The 25,449-nt window shown below is 41.1% G+C and overlaps 2 protein-coding genes and 1 non-coding gene across 6 annotated transcripts in view; 2 read left to right on the top strand and 1 right to left on the bottom strand.

Moving 5' to 3' along the window:
- Positions 1-16,398, bottom strand: part of KIF15 (kinesin family member 15) — a 57,176-nt gene extending 40,778 nt beyond the window's left edge. For all 4 annotated transcript variants that reach the window (XM_061396169.1, XM_061396170.1, XM_061396171.1 and 1 more), the window contains exons 1-4: positions 16,276-16,398; positions 5,095-5,137; positions 4,410-4,593; positions 1,473-1,549 (exon numbers count right to left, since the gene is read on the bottom strand). In XM_061396169.1, the coding sequence (XP_061252153.1) occupies positions 1,473-1,549; positions 4,410-4,593; positions 5,095-5,137; positions 16,276-16,294 (323 nt within the window). In that variant the 5' untranslated portion in view covers positions 16,295-16,398. The remainder of the gene's footprint in view (positions 1-1,472; positions 1,550-4,409; positions 4,594-5,094; positions 5,138-16,275) is intronic.
- Positions 2,416-2,488, top strand: TRNAE-CUC (transfer RNA glutamic acid (anticodon CUC)). The gene has a single exon. It is a non-coding gene; the product is annotated as a tRNA-Glu (tRNA).
- A 76-nt stretch (positions 16,399-16,474) lies between the features above and the next one.
- KIAA1143 (KIAA1143 ortholog) lies at positions 16,475-25,165 on the top strand. The gene is made up of 3 exons (XM_061396212.1): positions 16,475-16,662; positions 19,717-19,861; positions 23,218-25,165. The coding sequence occupies exons 1-3, from the start codon at positions 16,555-16,557 to the stop codon at positions 23,433-23,435; spliced, it is 471 nt and encodes a 156-aa protein (XP_061252196.1). The 5' UTR covers positions 16,475-16,554; the 3' UTR covers positions 23,436-25,165.
- Positions 25,166-25,449: the final 284 nt, after the last annotated feature.

Here is a 25,449-nt window from a genome sequence, read left to right as displayed (position 1 = left end):
TGCACTTTGAGTATACGTCTTGAAGACAGTTTCATAGTTTCTCATACTATAGGACCCAGCAACTGTATCTCCAGGTATTTACTCAAGTGATTTGAAAACTTACGTTCACATAAAACCCAATATTTGAATGTTTGTACTAACACTCATAATCACTAAAAACTGGAAGCAATCAGAGAAAGACAGAAAGAAAGAAAAAGCTATTGATGGATGCAACAACACAGAAAAATCCCAAGTACACTTTACTAAGCAAAAGGCTACATATTGTGTGATTTCTTTGGAAAAGGCAAAAGAGCAATGGAAAATATATTAGTGTATCCAGCGGCTGGGAGAAAAAGAAGTGGTTGACTATGAATGCAACAAGAGGAACTTTGAAGGGAAAGCGACTGCTCTCTTCAGTAGGTGTGCCAAAAACATGACTCTGCAACTGTCAATACACTAAGAAACCGTACATCACAAAGGGTGACCAATAAACAAGCAAAACACATCAAACTAGGATGTCAGAGACCCTGGGATGAAATGCATCTAACTGATTACAAGTTCATGACACACTGCACTGAAGGCAGTAGGCAGAAAAGGAGCTGACCTAAGTTGACAAAAGGAGGTTTTGATTAGAAATTGTAGGACTTAAGGGAAAAAAAGGATCTGTGCATCAACAATGTACTCAGTAAAATTGTTTCTCACAGGGATCCACGATAACAATTTGGAAACTGCTTTGCATGTGTACTAGGGCTGAACAAATAAATAAATGGATGATAGCAATAGGAATCCAGATTTCTGTCAGCCAGGAAGTTACAGATAAAAAAGAAAGGAAGGTTAGAATGAACCCACGTCAATTCTCAATCCTTGGATTAGTCAGACATTAGCATGAAGGCAATGGCACCCCACTCCAGTACTCTTGCCTGGAAAATCCCACGGATGGAGGAGCCTGGTGGGCTGCAGTCCATGGGGTCGCTAGAGTTGGACATGACTGAGTGACTTCACTTTCACTTTTCACTTTCATGCATTGGAGAAGGAAATGGCAACCCACTCCAGTGTTCTTGCCTGGAGAATCCCAGGGACAGGGGAGCCTGGTGGGCCGCCATCTATGGGGTCGCACAGAGTCGGACACGACTGAAGCGACTTAGCAGCAGCAGCAGCAGCATGAACTCAAGTCTAGCTTACTCTATATATTCAAAAGAAACAGACAAGAACAGAAACAATTGTAGATATGTCTCCACACATGACTTAGTATATGTGCACATATTACCAAGCTCTGTCTGCTGAGATGGCCTAAAAGCAAAACACAGTCCTGCTGACACCTTTATTTTAGCTCAGAGAGCCTTGTCGGACTTCTGACTCACAACACTGTAAGATAATAAATTTGTGTTGTTTCAAGCCACTTAAGTATGTGGTCATCTGTTACAGCAGCCATAGGAAACAAATAGAAGCACTTACTATTGTAACCTTGTATAAGAACACAGGAGACAACTTACTATGCAAAGATGGTGCCATTGTAACCGCTCATGCAAGACTCCACAATGCCTTTGGCCACAGTTGAGAACATAGACTCCTATAAATGTAAGCACCAAATATGTTAACATTTTATAAAAATGAAAATGTTTTCCCTAAATGACATTCTAAAATATAATAAAATTTGTGTGTAAATTGTCATTTGCAATGTGAAAATTATATCCACTATACAAAAAAAGGCTAAAATATCTAAGATGATAAAGCTGTAAACATAATTATATCCATTAATCTGCTATGCAATTATAGATTTAAACCCCACATCTAGACTTTATATAGAAATTAGCATGTTGCACACAATATTATACTGCTATTAGCATAAAATACATAACCCTATATGTTCTTCAGTACTTTTCCCACAAACTTTTATCTGATTTTTCCTTTCTTTTTTATATACAAGTAGATGCATCATTAGAAAAGACCCTGAAGCTGGGAGAGGGGGACAGTAGAGGATGAGATGGTTGGATGACATCACTGACTCAATGGACATGAGTTTGAGTGAACTCTGGGAGACGCTGAAGGACAGGGAAGCCCGGCAGGCTGCAGTTCATGGGGTCGCAAAGAGTCGGACACAACTGAGTGACTGTACAACAACAGATGCACTTGTATTAACAAACCAAGAATTAGACACCTGCACTGCCCAGTATTAGCAGCCGTGAGTCACACATGGCTACAGAGCACCTGAAGTGTGTCTAGTTCAATTTGAGATGTGTTGTAAATATAAAACAATCATCAGTTTTGAAAGGTTGAACATGAAAAAAACAATGGAAAATACCTCATTAATAACTTGCTTTATGTTCATTACATGTTGAAATGCATTTTAGATATACAAGGTCAAATAAGATACAGAATTAAAATTAATTTTACCCATTTCTTTTTAATTTTTTAAAGATGTAGTTACTAGGAAATTCCTTGGTGGTCCAGTGGTTAGGACTCGGTGTTCTCACTTCTGAGGGCCCAGGTTCGATCCCTGGTCAGGGAACTAAGATCCTGCAAGGTATGCAGAACAGCCAAAACTGTAGCTATTAAAATTTTTTAAATTATTAATATATATGTGACTCACTTTCTATTTCCATTTTTCAGACATGTCCTAGATGAAAAAAAAGATCTAAAAATCTATGTGTCACCAAAAACGCAAATCATGTGTATTACGAGGGAACACAATATGTGTGATGTCCAATGCAATAAACATTAGCCATATGTGGCTATTAAAGTCAGGTCCTCAGACACACTATTCATATATCACACATGACTAGCCACATGTGGCTAGGACTCTGAGAAACTAATAATCTGAAAAGGTGGGTTTAAATTTTAATTAATCTTAATTAATTTAAACTTAAATAACCATGTGTGGCTAAAGGCTAATGCAATGGACAGCACAGATACAGAACATTTCTATTACCACAGAAAGTTTCAGTGAACAGTGCTGACTAGATTTTAACCAAATTGTTCTTAATTAGCAAGTTATTGAAAGCATAGTAATTATTTTTTTGGCTGTGCCCTGCAGCAGGTGGGAATCTTAGTTCCCCCACGAGGGATGAGTCTTAACCACTGGACCATCAAGGAAGTCCCAACACCATAGTAATCTTACGTTGATCACTCTCTAAGTGGTTTTAGTCAATAAGTCATGTCCAACTCATTTGCAACCCCATGAACTGTAGCCCACCAGGCTCCTCTGTCCATGGGATTCTCCAGGTAAGAATACTGGAGTGGGTTGCCATTTCCTTCTCCAGGGGATCTTCCCGACAAAGGGATCGAAACCACATCTGCTTGGCAGGCAGATTCTTTACCAGTGAGCTGTGTGGGAAGCCCTTGAATTTCTGTAACCTCCCTAAAATTCCCACATTGAAATTCTAAGCCCAAGTGTGATGATATTTGGAGATGGGGTCCTTGGGAAGTAAGTAATCATGAGACTGGAGCCCTAGTGATCCAGTATGGACACACCTTGGAGATATTGTAGGTTCATTTCCAGACAATCTCAATAAAGTGAATATAGCAGCAAATCGAGTCACATGAACTTTTCAGTTTTCCAGTCCATATCAAAGTTAAATTTATACTATAGTCTATTAAGTGTGGGACAGATTATTTCTAAGAAAACAATGTATATGGTCTTAATATAAAAATACTTTATTGCTAAAAAATGCAAAGAGTTACAACAGTAACATCAAACATTTCTGATCACAGATCACCATTACAAATATATAGTCACAAAGGATATGGGGTCACAAATGAAAAAGTATGAAATATTTCAAGAAATATTGACCACAGTGTGACACAAGGACATGAAGTGAGCAATGCTGTTGGAAAAATGCAGAGTTGCCACAAACCTTCAATTGTGTATAAATAAACCCAGTATCTGCAAAGTGCAATAAAACAAGGTATGCCTGAGTTCCCTGATAACAAAAGACACACAGGATTCTCTCTTTCCACCACGTGAGGACACAGTGGAAGGAAGCTGTCTACAATCTAGTGAGTCCTCACAAGACACTGCATCTCTGGCACTTGCTCTTGGATTTCCCAACCTCCAGAACTCTGAGAAATAGATGTTTATTGTTTAAACCACCCAGTCTTCTATTTGTGTAACAGCAGCCAGAACTAAGATATTCTTAAACTAGGCAGTTCAACTTTACTTTTCAATCATCCAGGGGTTCTCAAAAGTATACTTTCAATAACCTCCATCACTGGTTGGAGAGGGAAAGTAAAACAGGCTTGTCATGCTGTTCAAACTTTGACGGAGGCAGAAAAATATTTAATGAAATTAAATCTTAAATGCTAATGGAATATGTGCGCTTCCTTACTTACTTGAGATCTGTTGAACTGATGAAATCAGAAATGAAATTCTCCCAAGTAACAGAATCTTGTATGTCCCAAATGATAAGTGGAGCTCCCCGAATTATCATTACCTGAGTCGTGTCCATGTTGGCCACATGATCAAACACGAAGGTCTTAGGCTCAGGGTTGGAGTGCAGCCGGAGAGTCGTAGAAGAGAGCACAGATAAGCATAAGTTTTGCTCTCCATCAGCTGATCCAGAACCCTCTATAGGTGGGCGTATTCGTACGAAAACTTTGATAGCATCACCTTCATTACTAAAGACAAAAGACGTAGTAGCTCAATTTACAGGAGAAAAAGAATCTGAGCCTCCTATTGCCTCTAGTGTTCCTGGGTCAAGTTTCCCCAACAAGCCCAAAATCTGTCAGTTGACACTGACCGCTTTTCAAGAGTCACACATGACCCAAACCCTTTACTGATTTATAACTTCCTCTGATCTCTTCACAATTGCCATTTTCAAGACTTTACTACTTAAAACTAACTGAAACGTAGTTCGAAACTTTGCTTATCTCTGGTTTCCCTCTTAAAAGCAATAATAAACTGAGTCATTCTAAAGGAGAACTATGTTATTGATTTCATCTTTTAACCTGGAAATTGAGAAGATAGGGCTAGAGAGGAGACATGATTGTTCTGTATTTCCAAGTAGCTGAGGACAAAGGTTAACACTGAAACAAGGATCCCTTACTATGCTAAATGGTTGTTTTTGGAATACTACACCCTTAATTCTTTCGGCCTCATTCTTAATATTTTTTCCTTACCTTGGTTGGTTAGACTGACAGTTTGTCACATTGCGTAACTCAGCTAGAAAAAAAGATAAGAAGTCAGTAAAGATTTTTTAGAGTGCAATATAAAAACCCCATTCTTCTAGCCTGTTCTTCAGTTGCTCACACTCATCAATCTCCAGGGTCCCTGGCCTGGGCAGGTCAGGGGACAGGCCTCGATCTTCCTACCTATTCTAACTGTGAGCAGACTGGTTAAGGGGTCCCTGCAGAAAGTGAACCAAAAATGGCTTTCTCAACATAAAAGAACTCATTGTGGCTAAAGCCATTTTGTGATCTAAGCCTGGCCCAATGTTTGCCCTTCAACAGGTCTCAGTAATTAATGATCTTAAGGGAGGGATAATTAATGATCTTGGCAGGAGGGCTGAGAGGAGCTACTCCACGTTCAAGGTCAGGAGGGGCAGCTGTGAAGAGATACCACTCATCCAAGGTAAGGAGAAGTGGTTGCGCTTTGCTGGAGCAGCCGTGAAGAAAGACCCCACATCCAAGGTAAGAGAAACCCAAGTAAGACGGTAGGTGTTGCAAGAGGCATCAGAGGGCAGACATAGAAACCATAATCACAGAAAACTAGTCAATCTAATCACATGGACCACAGCCTTGTCTAACTCAATGAAACTATGTCATGCCGTGTGGGGCCACCTAAGAAGGGCGGGTCATGGTGGAGAGGTCTGACAGAATGTGGTCCACTGGAGAAGGGAATGGCAAACCACTTCAGTATTCTTGCCTTGAGAACTCCATGAACAGTATAAAAAGGCAAAATGATAGGATACTGAAAAAGGAACTCCCCAGGTCGGTAGGGGCCCAATATGCTACTGGAGACCAGTGGAGAAATAACTCCAGAAAGAATGAAGGGATGGAGCCAAAGCAAAAACAATACCCAGTTGTGGATGCGACTGGTAATAGAAGTAAGGTCCGATGCTGTAAAAGAGCAAAAATGCATAGGAAACTGGAATGTCAGGTCCATGAATCAAGGCAAATTGGAAGTGGTCAAACAGGAGATGGCAAGAGTGAATGTCGACATTCTAGGAATCAGCGAACTAAAATGGACTGGAATGGGTGAATTTAACTCAGATGACCATTGTATCTACTACTGCGGGCAGGAATCCCTTAGAAGAAATGGAGTAGCCATCATGGTCAACAAAAGAGTCCAAAATGCAGTACTTGGATGCAATCTCAAAAACAACAGAATGATCTCTGTTTGTTTCCAAGGCAAACCATTCAATATCACGGTAATCCAAGCCTATGCCCCACTCAGTAACGCTGAAGAAGCTGAAGTTGAATGGTTCTATGAAGACCTAAAAGACCTTTTAGAACTAACACTCAAAAAAGATGTCCTTTTCATTATAGGGGACTGGAATGCAAAAGTAGGAAGTCAAGAAACACCTGGGGTAACAGGCAAATTTGACCTTGGAATAAGGAATGAAGCAGGGCAAAGGCTAATAGAGTTTTGCCAAGAGAACGCACTGGTCATAGCAAACACCCTCTTCCAACAACACAAGAGAAGAGTCTACACATGGACATCACCAGATGGTCAACACCGAAATCAGACTGATTATACTCTTTGCAGCCAAAGATGGAGAAGCTCTATACAGTCAGCAAAAATAAGACTGGGAGCTGACTGTGGCTCAGATCATGAACTCCTTATTGCCAAATTCAGACTTAAATTGAAGAAAGTAGGGAAAACCACTAGACCATTCAGGTATGACCTAAACCAAATTTCTTTATGATTATACAGTGGAAGTGAGAAATAGATTTAAGGGACTAGATCTGATAGAGTGCCTGATGAACTATGGACGGAGGTTCATGACATTGTACAGGAGACAGGGATCAAGACCATCCCCATGGAAAAGAAATGCAAAAAGCAAAATGGCTGTCTGAGGAGGCCTTACAAACAGCTTTGAAAAGAAGAGAAGCAAAAAGAAAAGGAGAAAAGCAAAGATATAAGCATCTGAATGCAGAGTTCCAAAGAATAGCAAGGAGAGATAAGAAAGCCTTACTCAGCCAACAGTGCAAAGAAATAGAGGAAAACAACAGAAATGGAAAGACTAGAGATCTCTTCAAGAAAATGAGAGATACTAAGGGAACATTTCATGCAAAAATGGGCTCGATAAAGGACAGAAATGGTATGGACCTAACAGAAGCAGAAGATATTAAGAAGAGATGGCAAGAATACACAGAAGAACTGTACAAAAAAGATCTTCACAACCCAGATAATCACGATGGTGTGATCACTCACCTAGAGCCAGACATCCTGGAATGTGAAGTCAAGTGGGCCTTAGAAAGCATCACTACGAACAAAGCTAGTGGACATGATGGAATTCCAGTTGAGCTATTTCAAATCCTGGAAGATGATGCTGTGAAAGTGCTGCACTCAATATGCCAGCAAATTTGGAAAACTCAGCAGTGGCCACAAGACTGGAAAAGGTCAGTTTTCATTCCAATCCCAAAGAAAGGCAATGCCAAAGAATGCTCAAACTACCACACAATTGCACTCATCTCACACGCTAGTAAAGTAATGCTCAAAATTCTCCAAGCCAGGCTTTAGCAATACGTGAACCGTGAACTTCCAGATGTTCAAGCTGATTTTAGAAAAGGCAGAGGAACCAGAGATTAAATTGCCAACATCCACTGCATCATCGAAAAAGCAAGAGAGTTCCAGAAAAACATCTATTTCTGCTTTATTGACTATGCCAAAGCCTTGACTGTGCGGATCACAATAAACTGTGTAAAATTCCTAAAGAGATGGGAATACCAGACCACCTGACCTGCCTCTTGAGAAACCTGTATGCAGGTCAGGAAGCAACAGTTAGAACTGGACATGGAACAACAGACTGGTTCCAAATAGGAAAAGGAGTACATCAAGGCTGTATATTGTCCCCCTGCTTATTTAACTTATATGCAGAGTACACTATGAGAAACGCTGGGCTGGACGAAGCACAAGGTGGAATCAAGATTGCCGGGAGAAATCTCAATAACCTCAGATATGTAGATGACACCACCCTTATGGCAGAAAGTGAAGAGGAACTAAAAAGCCTCTTGATGAAAGTGAAAGTGGAGAGTGAAAAAGTTGGCTTAAAGCTCAACATTCAGAAAATGAAGATCATGGCATCTGGTCCCATCACTTCATGGGAAATAGATGGGGAAACAGTGGAAACAGTATCCGACCTTATTTTGGGGGGCTCCAAAATCACTGCAGATGGTGCTTGCAGCCATGAAATTAAAAGACGCTTACTCCTTGGAAGAAAAGTTATGACCAACCTAGATAGCATATTCAAAACCAGAGACATTACTTTACCAACAAAGGTCCATCTAGTCAAGGCTATGGTTTTTCCAGTGTTCATGTATGGATGTGAGAGTTGGACTGTGAAGAAAGCTGAGAGCCGAAGAATTGATGCTTTTGAACTGTGGTGTTGGTGAAGACTCTTGAGAGTCCCTTGGACTGCAAGGAGATCCAACCAGTCCATTCTAAAGATCAATCCTGGGTGTTTTTTGGAAGGACTGATGCTAAAGCTGAAACTCTAATACTTTGGCCACCTCACGCGAAGAGTTGACTCATTGGAAAAGACTCTGACGCTGGGAGGGATTGGGGGCAGGAGGAGAAGCGGACGACAGAGGATGAGATGACTGGATAGCATCACTGACTCGATGGACATGAGTTTGGTGAACTCCGGGAGTTGGTGATGGACAGGGAAGCGTGGCATGCTGCGATTCATGGGGTTGCAAAGAGTTGGACGCGACTGAACTGAACTGAACTGAAAGGAGGGAATGCAGAAACAAGGGAGGAGCAGTCAAGAAACAATAGTGCGGCCTTGGGGCATGCTCCTGGCTACTCAAGGGAAACACACAATATATATTTGAGTTCTTGAGGACCTAAGGCTCCTACCCAGGGAGAGGGTGGAATGATGATGTTGAAGCTCCAGACTTCAGTCAACTAAAGCCTGGACTTTGTTGACCTCTGCCCCAACTCTACGCTAAATTTCATCTGTCCAATCAAGTGCTTTCATGAATATACATATAGCCTTAGCTTAAAACCTCCTCAATTTTGCTGTTCAGAGAGACTGCTTTGGAAAGATTCTGATGTTCTCCTTATTTGCTGTACATAATAAATCCTAGAGGATGCAGAGACCACTTACCCAGAGTTGCTACAACGTATTACCCAAGATGTCTAGTTTCTAACAAAAAAACTGCAAGGAATTCAAAGAAACAAGAAAGTATGACCCATAAATCAGAATAAAAAGCCTGTGAGAGTGCTTACATGTTGATATCAGGAAAAAGACTTTAAAGTAGCCATTACAAAGATGTCCAGAACTAAAGGAAATCATAATTACATTAACTTTGAGCTGAAAGAAAAAAAGAACAACCAAGCTCTAAGATCAACAGAGATTATGAAGGCCAAAGAACAGAGAGAAAAAAAATGAAAAGTGAAGTGAAACTTGCAGAAATGTAGGCCCAGATTAAGCATACCAACATGCACAAATGGGGAGAAGAGAGAGAGAACAGAAAAAAGTCAAAGAAATAATGGCCCAAACTTCCCAGAATCCATTAAAAAATGATCTATATATCCAGGAAGTTAAACAAATCCCAAACAGGATAAACACAAACAGACCAACTGATGCATCACAGTAAAAGTGTTCGAAGTCATTACTTAAGAGAGAACCTAATTTAGATTAACAGTTGACTTCTCAGTCAAACAGGAGGGAAGGGGGCAGGGCACAACATTTAAAAGAATGACACAGACACGGGACACGACAAAAACTGGTTAGAACAAACTCAGTCAAAGATGGTGGAAGATCTGACTTCCAGTGGACCTTGACCCTCATTATATGCTTACTGTAATATACTAGCATAAGCTAAGGGACATACCAACCAGTGCCACGATCTTTCAGGCCAATTATCAAAGAACAAAGAGGGCAAAGTGCTTGTCTGAGGAGGCCTTACAAGTAGCTGAAGAAAGAAGAAAAGCAAAAGGCAAGGGAGAAAGGGAAAGAATATTCGATTGAATGCAGAGTTCTAGGGAACAGCAAGGAGAGTTATGAAGGCTTTCTTCAATGAACCATGCAGAGAAATAGAGGAAAACAATACAATGGGAAAGATTAGAGATCTCTTCAAGAAAATTGAACATATCAAGGGCACATTTCATTGCTTGCAATGAATTTCACACCCATTGCAAGGATGGGCAGCATAAAGGACAGAAATGGTATGGACCTAACAGAAGCAGAAGAGATTAAGAAGAGGTGGCAAGAATACACAGAAGAACGATACAAAAAAGGTCTTAATGACCCGATAACCACAATGGTGTGGTCACTCACCTAAAGCCTGATATCCTGGAGTCTGAAGTCAAGTGGGCCTTAGGAAGCAGTACTAGGAACAAAGTTAGGGGAGGTGACGGAATTCCATATCAAATTCCATTTCAAATCCTAAAAGATGTTGCTGTCAAAGTGCTGAACACAGTATGTCAGCAAATTTGGAAAACTCAGCAGTGGCCACAAGACTGGAAAAGGTCAGTTTTAATTCCAATCCGAAAGAAGAGCAATGCCAAAGAATATTCAAACTACCATACAACTATGCTCATTTCACATGCAAGCAATGTTATGTTCAAAATCCTTCAAGCTAGGCTTCAGCAGTACATGAAATGAGAACTTCCAGATGTACAAGCTGGGTTTCAGAGAGGCAGAGGAAGCAGAGATCAAATTGCCAACATTCATTGGATCACAGAGAAAGCAAGAATTCCAGAAAGACAGCTGCTTCATTGACTACAAGGAAGCCTTTGACTGTGTGGATCACAACCAACTGTGAAAAATTCTCAAAGGGATGGGAATACCAGATCATCTTACCTATCTCCTGAGAAATTTGTATGCAGGTCAAGAAGCAACAGTGAGAACCTTACACAGAACAACTGACTGATTGAAAATTGGGAAAGGAGTACATCAAGGCTGCATATCGTTACCCTGCTTATTTAACTTCTATGCAGCACAAGCTGGAATCAAGACTGCTGGGAAAAATATCAACAACCTCAGATATACACATGATAACACCTCTAATGGCAGAAAATAAAGAGGAATTAAAGACTCTCTTAATGAGGGTGAAAGAGAAGAGTGAAAAAGCTGGGTTGAAACACAACATCCAAAATACTAAAATCATGGCATCTGGTCCCATCACTTCATGGTAAATAGAAGAAAAAGTGGAGACAGTGACAGGTTTTATTTTCTTGGGCTCCAAAATCACTGCAGATGGTGACTGCAGCCATGCAATTAAAAGACACCTGCTCCTTGGAAGAAAAGCTATGACCAACCTAGACAACATATTAAAAAGCAGAGACATCACTTTGCCTATAAAGGTCCATATAGTCAAAGCTACAGTTTTTCCAATAGTCATGTATGGATGTGAGAGTTGGACCATAAAGAAGACTGAGCGCCGAAGAACGGATGCTTCTGAATTGTGGTGCTGGAGAAGACTCTTGAGAGTCCCTTGGACTACAAGAATATCAAACCAGTCAATTGTAAAGGAAATCAACCCTGAATATTCATTGGAAGGACTGATGCTGAAGCTGAAGCTCCAATACTTTGGCCACTTGATGCAACTTGATGTGAAGAGCTGACTCACTGGAAAACGCCCTGATGCTGGGAAAGATTGAAGGCAAAAGGAGAAGGGGGCAGCAGAGGATGAGATGGTTGGATAGCATCACCAACTCAATGGACATGAGTTTTAGCAAACTTTGGGAGATAGTAAAGGACAGGGAAGCCCGGCATGCTACAATCCGTGAAATGCCAAAGAGTCTTAGCAGGCTTACCAACTGAACAAGAACAATAATCAAAGAACAAACAGTGGGCAGTGGCCCACTTCCTGGAAATCTCCACCCTTTCTGTGAAGTAACTGAAATAATCCACCCACTCAACAGACTATGAAATTATCCTGCCCGTAAAAACTAACCACTTGCCACATTTCGAGGCCCCTCACCTCCTGAGATGGTCCACACTCCATTTGTAGAGTGTGCTTATATTTAAATAAATTCAATTCTTACCTATCACTTTGTCTCTCACTGAATTCTTTCTGTGACAAGACATCAAGAACCTGAGCTTCATGAAGTCCTAAGACCAGGTAAGTGATCACAGACAATCAAACTCAAATTCACGTGGAAAAAAAATCAAAGAGCATCAAGTTACAGCAATCATATAATTAAAAAAAGAAAAAACGTAGAAATGTCTGTTTTCTCCTGTTTATTTTTAAAAATTGTAAATAAAAATGTATAAAATAATATGCATAAAAGGTATCAGGCTTCCAGGTGGTGCCAGTGGTAAAGAACCTGCCTGCCAATGCAGGAGATGCAAGAGAAGTGGGTTCGAACCCTATCAGGAAGATCCCCTGGAGAAGTATTCTTCACTTCACTCCAGATCCCCACTGGATCCCATGGGGATCCCTAAGATCCCCACTCCAGTATTCTTGCCTGGAAAATCCCATGGACAGAGGAGTCTGGCAGGCTACAGTTGGTAGGTTGCAAACAGTCAGACACTACTGAAGCAATTTAGCATAGCATATAAAGTATCATAAGCCTTTGACTGTGTGGATCACAACAAACTGTGGAAAATTCTCCAAGAGATGGGAATATCAGACCACCTGAGAAATCTGTATGCAGGTCAAGAAGCAACAGTCAGAACTGGACATGGAACAACATGGTTCCAAATCAGGAAAGGAGTACGTCAAGGCTGTATACTGTCACCCTACTTATTTAACTTATATGCAGAGTATATCATGAGAAATGCTGGACTGGATGAAGCACAAGCTGGAGTTGAGATTGCCAGGAGAAAGATCAATAACCTCAGATATGCAGATGACACCATCCTTACGGCAGAAAGCGTACAAGCTGGACTCAAGATTGCTGGGAGAAATAACAAGAACCTCATATATGCAGATGACACCACTGTTAGGGTAGAAAGCAAAGAAGAACTAAAGAGCCTCTTGATGAAAGTAGAAGAAGAGAGTGAAAAAGTTAGCTTGAAACTCAACATTCAGAAAACAAAGATCATGGCATCTGGTCCCATCACTTCATGGCAAATAGATGAGGAAACAGGGACAGACTTTATTTTGGGGGCTCCAAAATCACTGCAGATGGTTACTGCAGCCATGAAATTAAAGGATGCTTGCTCTTTGGAAGAAAAGCTATGACCAACCTAGACAGCATATTAAAAAGCAGACATTACTTTGCCAACTGGTCAAAGCTAGTCCATCTAGTCAAAGCTATGGTTTTTCCAGTGGTCATGTATGGATGTGAGAGTTGGACTATAAAGAAAGCTGAGTGCTGAAGAATTGATGCTTTTGAACTATGGTGTTGGAGAAGACTCTTGAGAGTCCCTTGGACAGCAAGGAGATGCAACCAATCCATCCTAAAGGAAATAAGTCCTGAATATTCATTGGAAGGACTGATGCTAAAGCTGAAACTCCAATACTTTGGCCACCTGATGCGAGGAACTGACTCACTGGCAAAGACCCTGATGCTGGGAAAGATTGAAGTTGGGAGGAGAAGCGAACGACAGAGGAGATGGTTGGATGGCATCAACAACTCAACGGACATGAGTTTGAGTAAGCTCTGGGAGCTGGCGATGGACAGAGAAGCCTGGTGTACTGCAGTCCATGGGGTCGCAAAGAATCAGACAAGACTGAGCGACTGAACTGATAAGGTATCACTGGATGTATAACATATAGAAACATAATATATATATATTTGCCAAAATATCACAGAGAAGGTGAGTAGGAACAAACCTGTAATAGACTAAGGAAATGAATAAGATGTCAAGTAACATACTGTTGAGTTTGTAACAATACATGTTAATGTGTTTAACAATAATACCAGGCATTCCCTGGCAGACCAGTAGGTAGGGCTCTGTGCTCTCACTACAGTGGCTGGGGTTCTATCCCTAGTCAGCGACCTAACATCCCACAAGACATTACAGCCAGATAATAACAATAATAATAACACCAAAAAAGAGGATAAAAGGGAATAGATCTACACAGGAGTAATGTTTATATCACTGGAATTAAGCTAGTATAAATCTGAAGCTGATGCTGTTAAGATGGATATGTTAAACCCTAGAGCAACCGTTAAACAAAAACACAGTGAATGAAGAACAGAGGACCATGAAAGACCTGAGACACACAGAAAAAGAAAAGTAAAATGGCAGATGTGAATCCAACCAAATCAATAACAACACATGAGTAGATTAAACAACCCAATCAAAATGCAGAGATTGTCAGACCCAATCAAAAGGCAGAGATTGTCAGACTATATACTGTCTTCAGGAAACACCCTTTAGATTCAAAGATATGCTTTCACTTTGCGTGTGAAAGGATGAAAAAATTATCTCATGCAAACAGCCATCATAAGAAAGTGGGAGTGGCCACACAGGTTTCAGACAAAATGGGACTTTAAAACAAAGATACTAGAGATAAAAAGGAACATTTTATAATCATAAAAGGGTCAAATCACCAGGAAAATAACACAGATAAAAACATATCTACCTAATAACAAAGCACCAAAATACAAGAACTGACAAGAAATGAACAGAAAAGACAATTTTAGTTGGAGACTATTAATAGTTGGAGACTTCACCAATAATAGTTGGAGACTTCAGCATGCCACTTTAAATAATGACTACAACTAGACAAGATAGCAAGCCAATTAGTTGTTGCTTAGGGCAGGTGGGGGATGGGGAGGTAGCAGGTGAGAGCTCAAGGATATGAGATTTCTTTCTGAGGTGATGAAAAGATTCTAAAATTGACTACAGTGATAGTTGCACATATCTGTAAATATATTAAAAAACACTGAATTTCACATTTTATATAAGAAACTGTATGAGATAATATGTGACCTATCCCAATTATGTGCTAAAAAAATTATTTTAAAGAGGTCAGAGATGAGTACTAAATGCAGTGAAACTACAATGAGAAATCTGGTATCCGATCTGGTTCTAGGGAAAAACAACTATAAAAATACATCACTGGGACATCTAACAAAATGTAAACTATGGGCTGTGGATTCGACAACAATATACTTTCCATTAAAGAAACAGATGCTGTAATTATAGCACAGGCATCAATTCTCTTGCTTAAGTCCAGATTTATTGAACAAACACTGTGATTGTGCAGAAAGCACAATGAACATTTTGGTCCAATAATGGACCAATTTGTGTGCTAATATCCTCTGAATGCTGAAAATGTTGGAGGAAAATGAACATTTTAGATGGGAAAAGAGAGCATAATGATGTTTTAATGGTACGAGCGACCTAAAAAGTAAGTGAAACAACATATTAGAAAAGAATTACGATTGACAGCTAAAAGCATTAACGTTATTGGAAGACTCAAACACCAAACCAAAAATTCACCGTTTCTTTCATCTTCTAACACAGGCATCGCCTCCTTACCATTTATACCATTCACTAAGATACATCAAATTAGTCCAAAATCCAGTCCCTTGGCTTTAAAAATCAAGATTTCTTAAAGGGTTAGGCAATGTAAGAGGTGGGGCATGTAGCCAGCAACAGCAAAGGACAATGGAAGGGTTTATCAAAAGCAAAAACGACAGGCTCCCCTCCGTGAGAAAAAAGGAAGAACTTCCAGGAGAAGGAAAAACGGGATTGTGAGAATGTAAATACACCACTGAATTCTGTGCTTTAAAAGTCTCCTATCTAAGAAGAGTCCACAGCGGACCCTCCAAAAGAGAACGAGGTGCATAGAACAATATAGTAGGTTCTCCCCTTCAGAAAAGTCAGTAATCTAGAATTAAGCAGAAAGTGGGGAGAGTGTGAGCCGACCCTCAAGTTAGGATACAAAAGAGGCAGCCCCGACTGGGACTCGCGAAGGGACCAGCGACGAATGGAAGGTCCGAGAACAGAGGCAAGATTCAGCACGTCGCTTAGGAGCGCCTGGATGACAGCTCTCCGTTTGGTTTTGCTGCTCAGCCCCAGTGCCTAGAACTGCGCCAGGCTCTTAGCGTGCTCCCAATACACAGACGGAAAGACAACTGTTCCATTAATGTATTGTCTTGGCGAGACAGAGACGCCAAACACCCTCCCTCGCCGTTCTGTGCGCTCCTGCCCTTCACGGCCAGCAGGAAAGCTTGTACTTGTGGGAGGGAACGGGGTCACGAAGCTGGGGCTCCTCACTTACTTTTGCAGCCGGGCGCCATCGTGCCCTCAGCCCTCGGTCCCGAGACCTACGGAGCGACAGTACTCATTCCCAGCCGCGCAGCGCGCGGGGATTCCTCCCATTCAAGATGGCCGCGAATTTAAATTTGGCGCTCAGGTCCGACGTTGACGCCAGCGTGGAGGCCGCCATGTTGCCCGGCTTTGGGTCAGGGGACGGGGCTATGTGACGTCACGAGTAGGCGCCGTCGCCTCTGTACATCCTCTAGGCGCCCGGGAAGGCCTGTTTTCCCCCAGAGCAGCTATGAGCAAGCGGAACCAGGTGTCGTATGTGCGGCCAGCCGAGCCGGCCTTCCTGGCCCGCTTCAAGGAACGGGTCGGCTACAAGGAAGGGCCCACCGTAGAAACCAAGGTGAGCCCGGGCCTGTCGGGTTACCGCAGAAACGCGGCCGGCTCCGCTACTTTCGGCTTCTGCCTTGGAGGCCAAATACTGATGGGTCCCACTTCCCACCCACACTGGGCCTTCAGTCCGAGTGTCATCGGACCCCAAGCTGGTCCTCTTCAAACAACTACAGCCTCTTGCGCCCAGAAAGCTGTTGGTCGTTTTCACAGTGTTGCTGTGTTCTGAAAATTACTTGATGCAGGTAAAGCGCCCAATCCTTGGTAGATAGTACTTAAGGAATGATCATTTTTCTGTCTCTTCATTTTCACTTGCTCATTCCAAAACCTGTAGTCAACACTGTAGGTGATAGTGTCGTCCCACCTTCCAGGTAAAGAAACTGAGCACTTAATCAAATGACCTAATATACTTCCCTGGTGGTCTAGACGATAAAGCGTCTGCTGGGGAGACCCAGGTTCGATCCCTGGGTTGGGAATATCCCCTGGAGAAGGAAATGGCAACCCACTCCAGTACTCTTGCCTGGAAAATCCCATGGATGGAGGAGCCTGGTGGGCTACAGTCCATGGGGTCGCAAAGAATTGGACACAACTGAGCGACTTCACTTGCTTTCTTTCTTTTTAATATCCTAAGCCTCGAATCTAGAACATCTTTAAGAATGTCTTAGATCTACTTCTGTCCTTTGTTCTTACAAAAAAAAAAAAAGATGGAAAGCAAATACTTTTCATATCCTAGATCTGAATACGATCATGAGAGTCAATTTCTATGTCCTTCCAAGCTCCTTCCTGAACTGATTCACATCAAAACCTGCCCTATCTCTTCTAATAGAAAAGAGACATACCCTTATGCTTAAGACATGTGTGGAGAAATAATTTATTTAGCATTTTATCTAGCATTTGCAGTAAGACCCACTCCCATGTCACCTAATAGGACCCAAGATTGACTTAAGTGCAGTTAGTCCAGTGAGTATGTGTTAGCCCCAGGCACTGCGCCAGACTCTGAAAAGACAAAGAGATGGATTTCCAGAATGCTGTGTTCTTTAACTTTTAAATATTTCTTTGCCTGCATTGGGTCTGGATTGTGGGGCGCAGGATCTTTGTTGTGGCATGCTAGCCTCTCTCTAGCTGTGGTGCTGCAGCTCCAGGGTGCATGGGCTCAGTAGTTGCCTCTAGCGGGCTTAGTTGCCCCGCATGGCATGTGGGATCTTAGTTCCCAGACTAGGGATTGAACCCACATCCCCTCTGTTGGAAGGCAGATTCTTAACCACGGGACCACCAGGGAAGTCCCTGCCATGTACTTTAAACACCTTCCTGCCTGCCCTATTGTGACCTTCACAGGTCACCATCTCAGTGAAGCCCTTTGAACCTCCCCACAACAGTTACTCCTCTGTTCTTCTCTTCACTCTATCCATATCTTATCTGTAGTACTTACCATTCTGCATTGCAACTGCTTGCTCTCCTGTATATCTCCATCACTAAATCTAACTCTTTTAAGTATCTTAATCCATCTATATTTTCCTAGTACAGTGTCTGTGACCTCAACGAGTGTGTGAGAAGTTACAATGGTTAGATGACTGTGCTTATCATCCTGTTGGTCATTCATGGGTAGATTGACAAATGTTTCTTGTCCCTGCTGTTTGCCAGGCTCTGTGCCTTTAGATACAGAGAAGAAACACATACTGCATTGCCTAGTAGAGTCAGGAAAACATTGATGACACTGTGTGGTACATGCCACCTGTGAGCTATAGACAATATGAAAAGAAGAGGTGAGATCTCGGAAGCCACTGCTGAAGGATTTGAGTCTAGAAGCAGATTGATTAGGAGTTGGCCAGGGTCAGTGGGTTCTTCTAGGCCCTGGGAATTTACGCAGTGACAGGGGAGGCAGAGGAGCTAATATGTTCAGGGATCTGCAAAACTCAAACGTGTCTGGAGCCCAGAGGCCATGAGCATGGCGAGAAGATAAGACTGTGCTTCTAGCTGTGGTTATTGACTCAGGCCAGATCCTGCAGGGCTTTGTTGCCCTGTCTGGGGGACAAGGAAGGCTCTGTGAGAAGTGGACTGACCAGCTGTGTGTTGAGTTTGCAAGCCTTGAAACCTAGCATTTCCATTCAGGGAATTCCATGTATAAGTTTGGAAAGGTGAACAAAAACATACAAAAATTTTATCATAGTAGAAAAAACTAGAAACAACCAAAATTTTTGCTTACAAAGAACTGATCAAATAAACCATGAGATAACCATATATAGAGTTAAATAATCGTAATTTTTAAAAATAGATAATGCCATATGTATCTCAGGGTATTGTGCAAAGCGTTTTGTTCTGTTTTTCTTTGAGTAAAAAAGTTGGGCAAGTAGAGCTTTTATGGTGTCTGATATTTTTCTTAAAAATCTCAATTAGCCAAAGGTTACCATGTGTTACGTGTGTAAAGTGAGTCCATGGTTTCTGTTACATTATTCTCTGTACTTTTTTATGTTTGGGAATTTTAATAATTTAAAAAGAAAAAAGAAAGCAAGTCATATAGTAGTATGTTTAGCGTCCTGTTTGTTTACAAAATGTTTTCTATACCTCCACATTTTTATACGCTTAGAACAGCTGATGAGATACCCACCAAACAAGCTGCTGAGAGGGAAGAAAGATGAGCAGAGCAGGAGGACCTTTTACCTACCGTTTCCTGTACTTTGGTGGTGTTTTTTTGTTTGTTCATTACTCTTTGAGAAGAGATGGAAGTGAAAAGGGTTGATGAAGAGCAGCAAGAACTGGCGCAGCCCAGCACTTCCCTGAATAGACTGGACATGGAACAGAGGGCCCCTGACATCAGGAACTGCAAGTTGGGGTCCTGCTGGGATGGAAACTGGTTCCCCTGGATAGGCACCCCAGAATAACTGGCAGGTGGACCTCTTCCCTACTCTGGCGAGGTTAGATTCTTAAGAGTTAACTTGAAAATTCACTGCCAAGCACATTTAGTCAATAAGCTTACTCTTCTCACTCTACTGATTAGTTTCTCACAGAGACAGTGGTTGTATTTAGTTCAGGGTCAGAACTTAAATGTTGTGTTTGTGTTTTTCCCTAGAGAATCCAGCCTCAGCTCCCAGAAGAAGATGGTGATCACAGTGACAAAGAAGATGAACAGCCCCAAGTGGTGGTTTTAAAAAAGGGAGATCTGTCAGCTGAAGAAGTCATGAAAATTAAGGCAGAAATAAAGGCTGCCAGAGCAGGTATGTCTGAAAGTAAGCTGGTTTTCCCACCAATTTAACGTTAGGTATGAAATCATTTTATATAATGGTATGGTATGTTTGATATTTCTCCTGGCAGTCTTGATTCCAGCTTGTGCTTCTTCCAGCCCAGCGTTTCTCATGATGTACTCTGCATATAAATTAAATAAGCAGGGGGACAATATACAGCCTTGATGTACTCCTTCTCCTATTTGGAACCAGCTTGTTGTTCCATGTTCACTTGTAACTGTTGCTTCCTGACCTGCATACACGTTTTTCAAGATGCAGGTCAGGTGGTCTGGTATTCCCATCTCTTGAAGAATTTTCCACAGTTTGTTCTGATCACACAGTCAAGGCTTTGGCATAGTCAGTAAAGCAGAAATAGGTGTTTTTCTGGAACTCTTTTGCTTTTTTGATGATACAGTGAATGTTGGCAATTTGATCTCTGGTTCCTCTCCCTTTTCTAAAACCAGCTTGACCATCTGGAAGTTCATGGTTCACGTACTGCTGAAGCCTGGCTTGGAGAATTTTGAGCATTACTTTACTAGCGTGTGAGATGAGTGCAATTGTGCAGTAGTTTGAGCATTCTTTGGCATTGCCTTTCTTTGGGATTGGAATGAAAACTGACCTTTTCCAGTCCTGTGGCCACTGCTGAGTTTTCCAAATTTGCTGGCATATTGAGTGCAGCACTTTCACAGCATCATCTTTCAGGATTTGAAAGAGCTCAACTGGAATTCCATCACCTCCACTAGCTTTGTTCATAGTGATGCTTTCTAAGGTCCATTTGACTTCACATTCCAGGATGTCTGGCTCTAGGTGAGTGATCACACCATCATGATTATCTGGGTCGTGAAGATCTTTTTTGTACAGTTCTTCTGTGTATTCTTGCCATCTCTTCTTAATATCTTCTGCTTCTGTTAGGTCCATACCATTTCTGTCCTTTATCGAGCCCATCTTTGCATGAAATGTTCCCTTGGTATCTCTATAATTTTCTTGAAGCGATCTCTAGTCTTTCCATTTCTGTTGTTTTCCTCTATTTCTTTGCAGTGATTGCTGAGGAAGGCTTTCTTATCTCTCCTTGCTATTCTTTAGAACTCTGCATTCAGATGCTTATATCTTTCCTTTTCTCCTTTGCTTTTCGCGTCTCTTCTTTTCACAGCTATTTGTAAGGCCTCCTCAGACAGCCATTTTGCTTTTTTGCATTTCTTTTCCATGGGGATGGTCTTGATCCCTGTCTCCTGTACAATGTCACGAACCTCCATCCATAGTTCATTAGGCACTCTATCAGATCTAGTCCCTTAAATCTATTTCTCACTTCCACTGTATAATCATAAGGGATTTGTTTAGGTCATACCTGAATGGTCTAGTGGTTTTCCCTACTTTCTTCAATTTAAGTCTGAATTTGGCAATAAGGAGTTCATGATCTGAGCCACAGTCAGCTCCGGTCTTGTTTTTGCTGACTGTATAGAGCTTCTCCATCCTTGGCTGCGAAGAATATAATCAATCTGATGTCGGTGTGTTGACCATCTGGTGGTGTCCATGTGTAGACTCTTCTCTTGTGTTGTTGGAAGAGGGTGTTTGCTATGACCAGTGCGTTCTCTTGGCAAAACTCTATTATCCTTTGCCCTGTTTCATTCCATACTCCAAGGCCAAATTTGCCTGTTACTCCAGGTGTTTCTTGACTTCCTACTTTTGCATTCCAGCCCCCTATAATGAAAAGGACATCTTTTTTGAGTGTTAGTTCTAAAAGGTCTTTTAGGTCTTCATAGAACCATTCAACTTCAGCTTCTTCAGCGTTACTGAGTGGGGCATAGGCTTGGATTACCGTGATATTGAATTGTTTGCCTTAGAAACGAACAGAGATCATTCTGTTGTTTTTGAGATTGCATCCAAGTACTGCATTTTGGACTCTTTTGTTGACCATGATGGCTACTCCATTTCTTCTAAGGGATTCCTGCCCGCAGTAGTAGATACAATGGTCATCTGAGTTAAATTCACCCATTCCAGTCCATTTTAGTTCGCTGATTCCTAGAATGTCGACGTCTACTCTTGCCATCTCCTGTTTGACCACTTCCAATTTGCCTTGATTCATGGACCTGACATTCCAGGTTCCTATGCAGTATTGCTCTTTACAGCATCGGACCTTGCTTCCATCACCAGTCACATCCATAGCTGGGTATTGTTTTTGCTTTGGCTCCATCCCTTCATTCTTTCTGGAGTTATTTCTCCATTGATCTCCTGTAGTATATTGGGCACCTACTGACCCGGGGAGTTCCTCTTTCAGTATCCTATCATTTTGCCTTTTCATACTGTTCATAGGGTTCCCAAGGCAAGAATACTGAAGTAGTTTGCTGACCCTGATGCTGGGAGGGATTGGGGGCAGAAGGAGAAGAGGACGACAGAGGATGAGATGGCTGGATGGTATCACTGACTCGATGGGCATGAGTCTGAGTGAACTCTGGGAGTTGGACAGGGAGGCCTGGCGTGCTGCGATTCATGGGGTCGCAAAGAGTCGGACACGACTGAGCGACTGAAATGAACTGAACTGATGGTATGTTTGAAGGAGATAGTCCTAGTTCAAACTTCATTTACCAGATTTGTGACTCTGAACAAGTTATTTCACCTCTCAGTCTCAGCTACCTCATCAGTAAAATGGGAACAATAATTGTGGCCACCTTATTGGGTTGTTATAAGGATTAAACGCAAATTTAAGTAAAAACATCCTTTTTTTTTTTTTTTTTAAATAGCTGGTTAGGTTTACAAACTAGTCAGCAGAGGTCTATTTAGTGCCTGAAGTGTGGAATGCTATATAGCATTTTATTCATTATTTGTAAGTTTTTATTACATTGCTTTAGGAGGAAATGCTGGAGTTTCAAACAATCACGTTTCAAAATACTTAAAAATACAGCATGATTATGGATAACCAACAAGGACAGTAGTATCTGCCCAGTGGTATGTGGCAGCCTGGATGAGAGGGGAGTTTGGTGGAGAATGAAAACACGTATATGTACGCCTGAGTCATTCTGTTGTCCACCTGAGACTATCACAATATTGTTAATCTGCTGTACTCCAATACAGAATAAAAAGTTTAAAATATGTGCGTGTGTGTGTATCTCCTGATTGTTTTGAATTGGGGACTGCCAATATTACAGTATACTTCAGTAAATGAGTTTCTTTAGGTTTTTTATTAAGTGACTGCATGTGTTGTGGGTACATAGCTAGAGGGAGCAGAGAAGAACAGGCTGAATTGACTCAAGGACATCCATAAATACAGTATGAGATTTTCTTGCCATCTGACTCTCCATTAAAGTCAAAATAATGAGAGAAAGAAAGTGTTTTAACTTTGTTTTTTGGTGCAGATGAAGAGCCACCTTCAGCTGATGGAAGAATTATGTATCGAAAACCAGTCAAGCGTTCCTCAGACGAAAAATATTCGGGTTTATCAGCAAGCTCAAAAAAGAAAAAGACAAAAGAAGAAGATGAAATAAATAAGCAGGACTCGGTTAAAAAGAACTCACAAAAGCAAATAAAAAACAGTAGCCTCCTTTCTTTTGACAATGAAGATGAAAATGAATAAATACATATTTTGGACTTCTTTAAAAACATATGGGATTTTTAGAAAATAACATCTGTTTTCCTATTATAAAGTAATATAAGTTCATTGAAGAAAATTTAGAAAATTCAGAAAACGTTCAGCAAGATAAAAACTATCTATCCATCAATACCCTTTTGACCTGAACTGCTAATTCTCTAACATTAACTACCACTAACATTTTATTTCCTGATGTGGGATGTGTGTGTATGTAAATTATATTTTTGTAACCAAATTTTTACTGTATTCTGTATGTTCTCTGTCCTGCTTCTCACTTGACATTGTATCATGAGTATTTTTCCAGGTCAGTAAAAATCAAAATCCTGACACTAATAACTACAGAGGATTTTGTAATTAAACATGTCCCATGTTTTATCGTCCTCTTCAGCAGAACCTCAGTTTGGATGAGGGAAATGATCATGGGCCTAGTTACCAGTACTTCCCCAGCTCCTGCTAAGGACAGCCTTGTGATAGCTCCGATAAATTAAGAGTTACAAGTAGATCTTGAGCAAGGATCTAATACAGGGGACCGTGATACAAGTTCAGATCTACTGTATCACATGGTGACTATAGTTGTTACATGATTTAAAAAAAAAGGTACAAGTGGAAATCTGCTTCCTATGTATCTGATACAAAAGGACAGATTTGGCAAGCATGAACGGTTGTCCTCTCTCCATCCTGCCTGGAACACAAACATGCAACCAAGAAGTTCCAGAGCCATTTGGGGGCATGAAAAAGACAGCCACTTGTTCCAGCTGGTACACTGGACAGACTCCAGGAGCTTGGATCATGATGGCATGCCTGGAGGATCTGCTGTACCAGCCTTGGACTTACTGATCCATGAGGATAAACACCTCCACAGTTAAAGTTCAGTCGGGTTTCTGTGACACGCAGCCTAATGATTCAATGGTAGAATGTGTGTGTATAGAAACCTCCAAGTGTATTTCTGATGATTTCCTTAGAATGAGTTGCTAGAAACAGAATTACTGGATCAAAGTATTTGAATATTTCTAAAGCTTTTGATGCTTTCTTTCAAATTGCTTTCTATGTAGTTTTACCATTTTATTCATACCACCTACAAGAACCCACATCACCTCATCTCTGGTAACTGCACCACCATTGGACTGGCACCTTTATATTTTTGTCAATTTGATATATTGAAAATGGTGTTTAATAGTTCTATTTAACCAGCATTTTCTCTGACCAGGGAAGCCCAACTGTTTTTCATGTTACCTAAAAATTTTCCTCGTTACAGCAAGTCCACCACATCTGGAGACTTATCAAGATCCCATTCTTCACCAGCCAGAAATTAGGAATTTCAGAGCTTCCATGTTATGAATTTGGTGCTACATCTGTCTTTCAGTTATTTTAAGACCTAATGTAAAGAGTCTCAAAAGTGATTCAAGTGAGTGGGCTCACAAGTCTTGAAATAGGCTCTGTAAGTTACACAGACTAGTCCCAAAGCCATTCTGCAGTGCTATCTTTAATGTGTACCCAACTTGTTATATAAACCAGGGTTTTTCTAGTCTGTATCACTGCTATATCTATTCTTGTACCAACACCCCACTGCTTTAATTACTGTAAATTTTAATATGTCTTAGGATCTACAGGTGGGAGTCTTGAGGACAAGGACCTTGTCTTACTTATCTCTGTATCTTTAGTACCCAGAACAGTATCCAACATATTAAGAGCATAATAAATACAATGAGAATGACTGTTTCTCTAATTTTTCAATAGGCTGGTGATTCTCAAAGTATAGATCCTAGACAAGCAGCATCAGCACCTCTGGGAACGTAAAGATGCAAATTTGTATGCCTTGCCTGAGAACCAGAAATTTAAGGTGTAGGGCCCAGCATTCTCTGCAACAAGCCCACTCGAAGGTTCTGATGCTCACTCAAATTTGAGAAATACTGATAAAAGCCTATAGTAAGGGAGATGAAGCCAAAAATTTAAACAAGTAACATGGAAGACTGTTTAAAAGATCTTAAATTTTAAAATT

This window comes from Bos javanicus, chromosome 22 (genome assembly GCF_032452875.1).
Source record: "Bos javanicus breed banteng chromosome 22, ARS-OSU_banteng_1.0, whole genome shotgun sequence".
NCBI lineage: Eukaryota > Metazoa > Chordata > Mammalia > Artiodactyla > Bovidae > Bos > Bos javanicus.
This window is presented reverse-complemented; position numbering and strand designations above follow the sequence as displayed.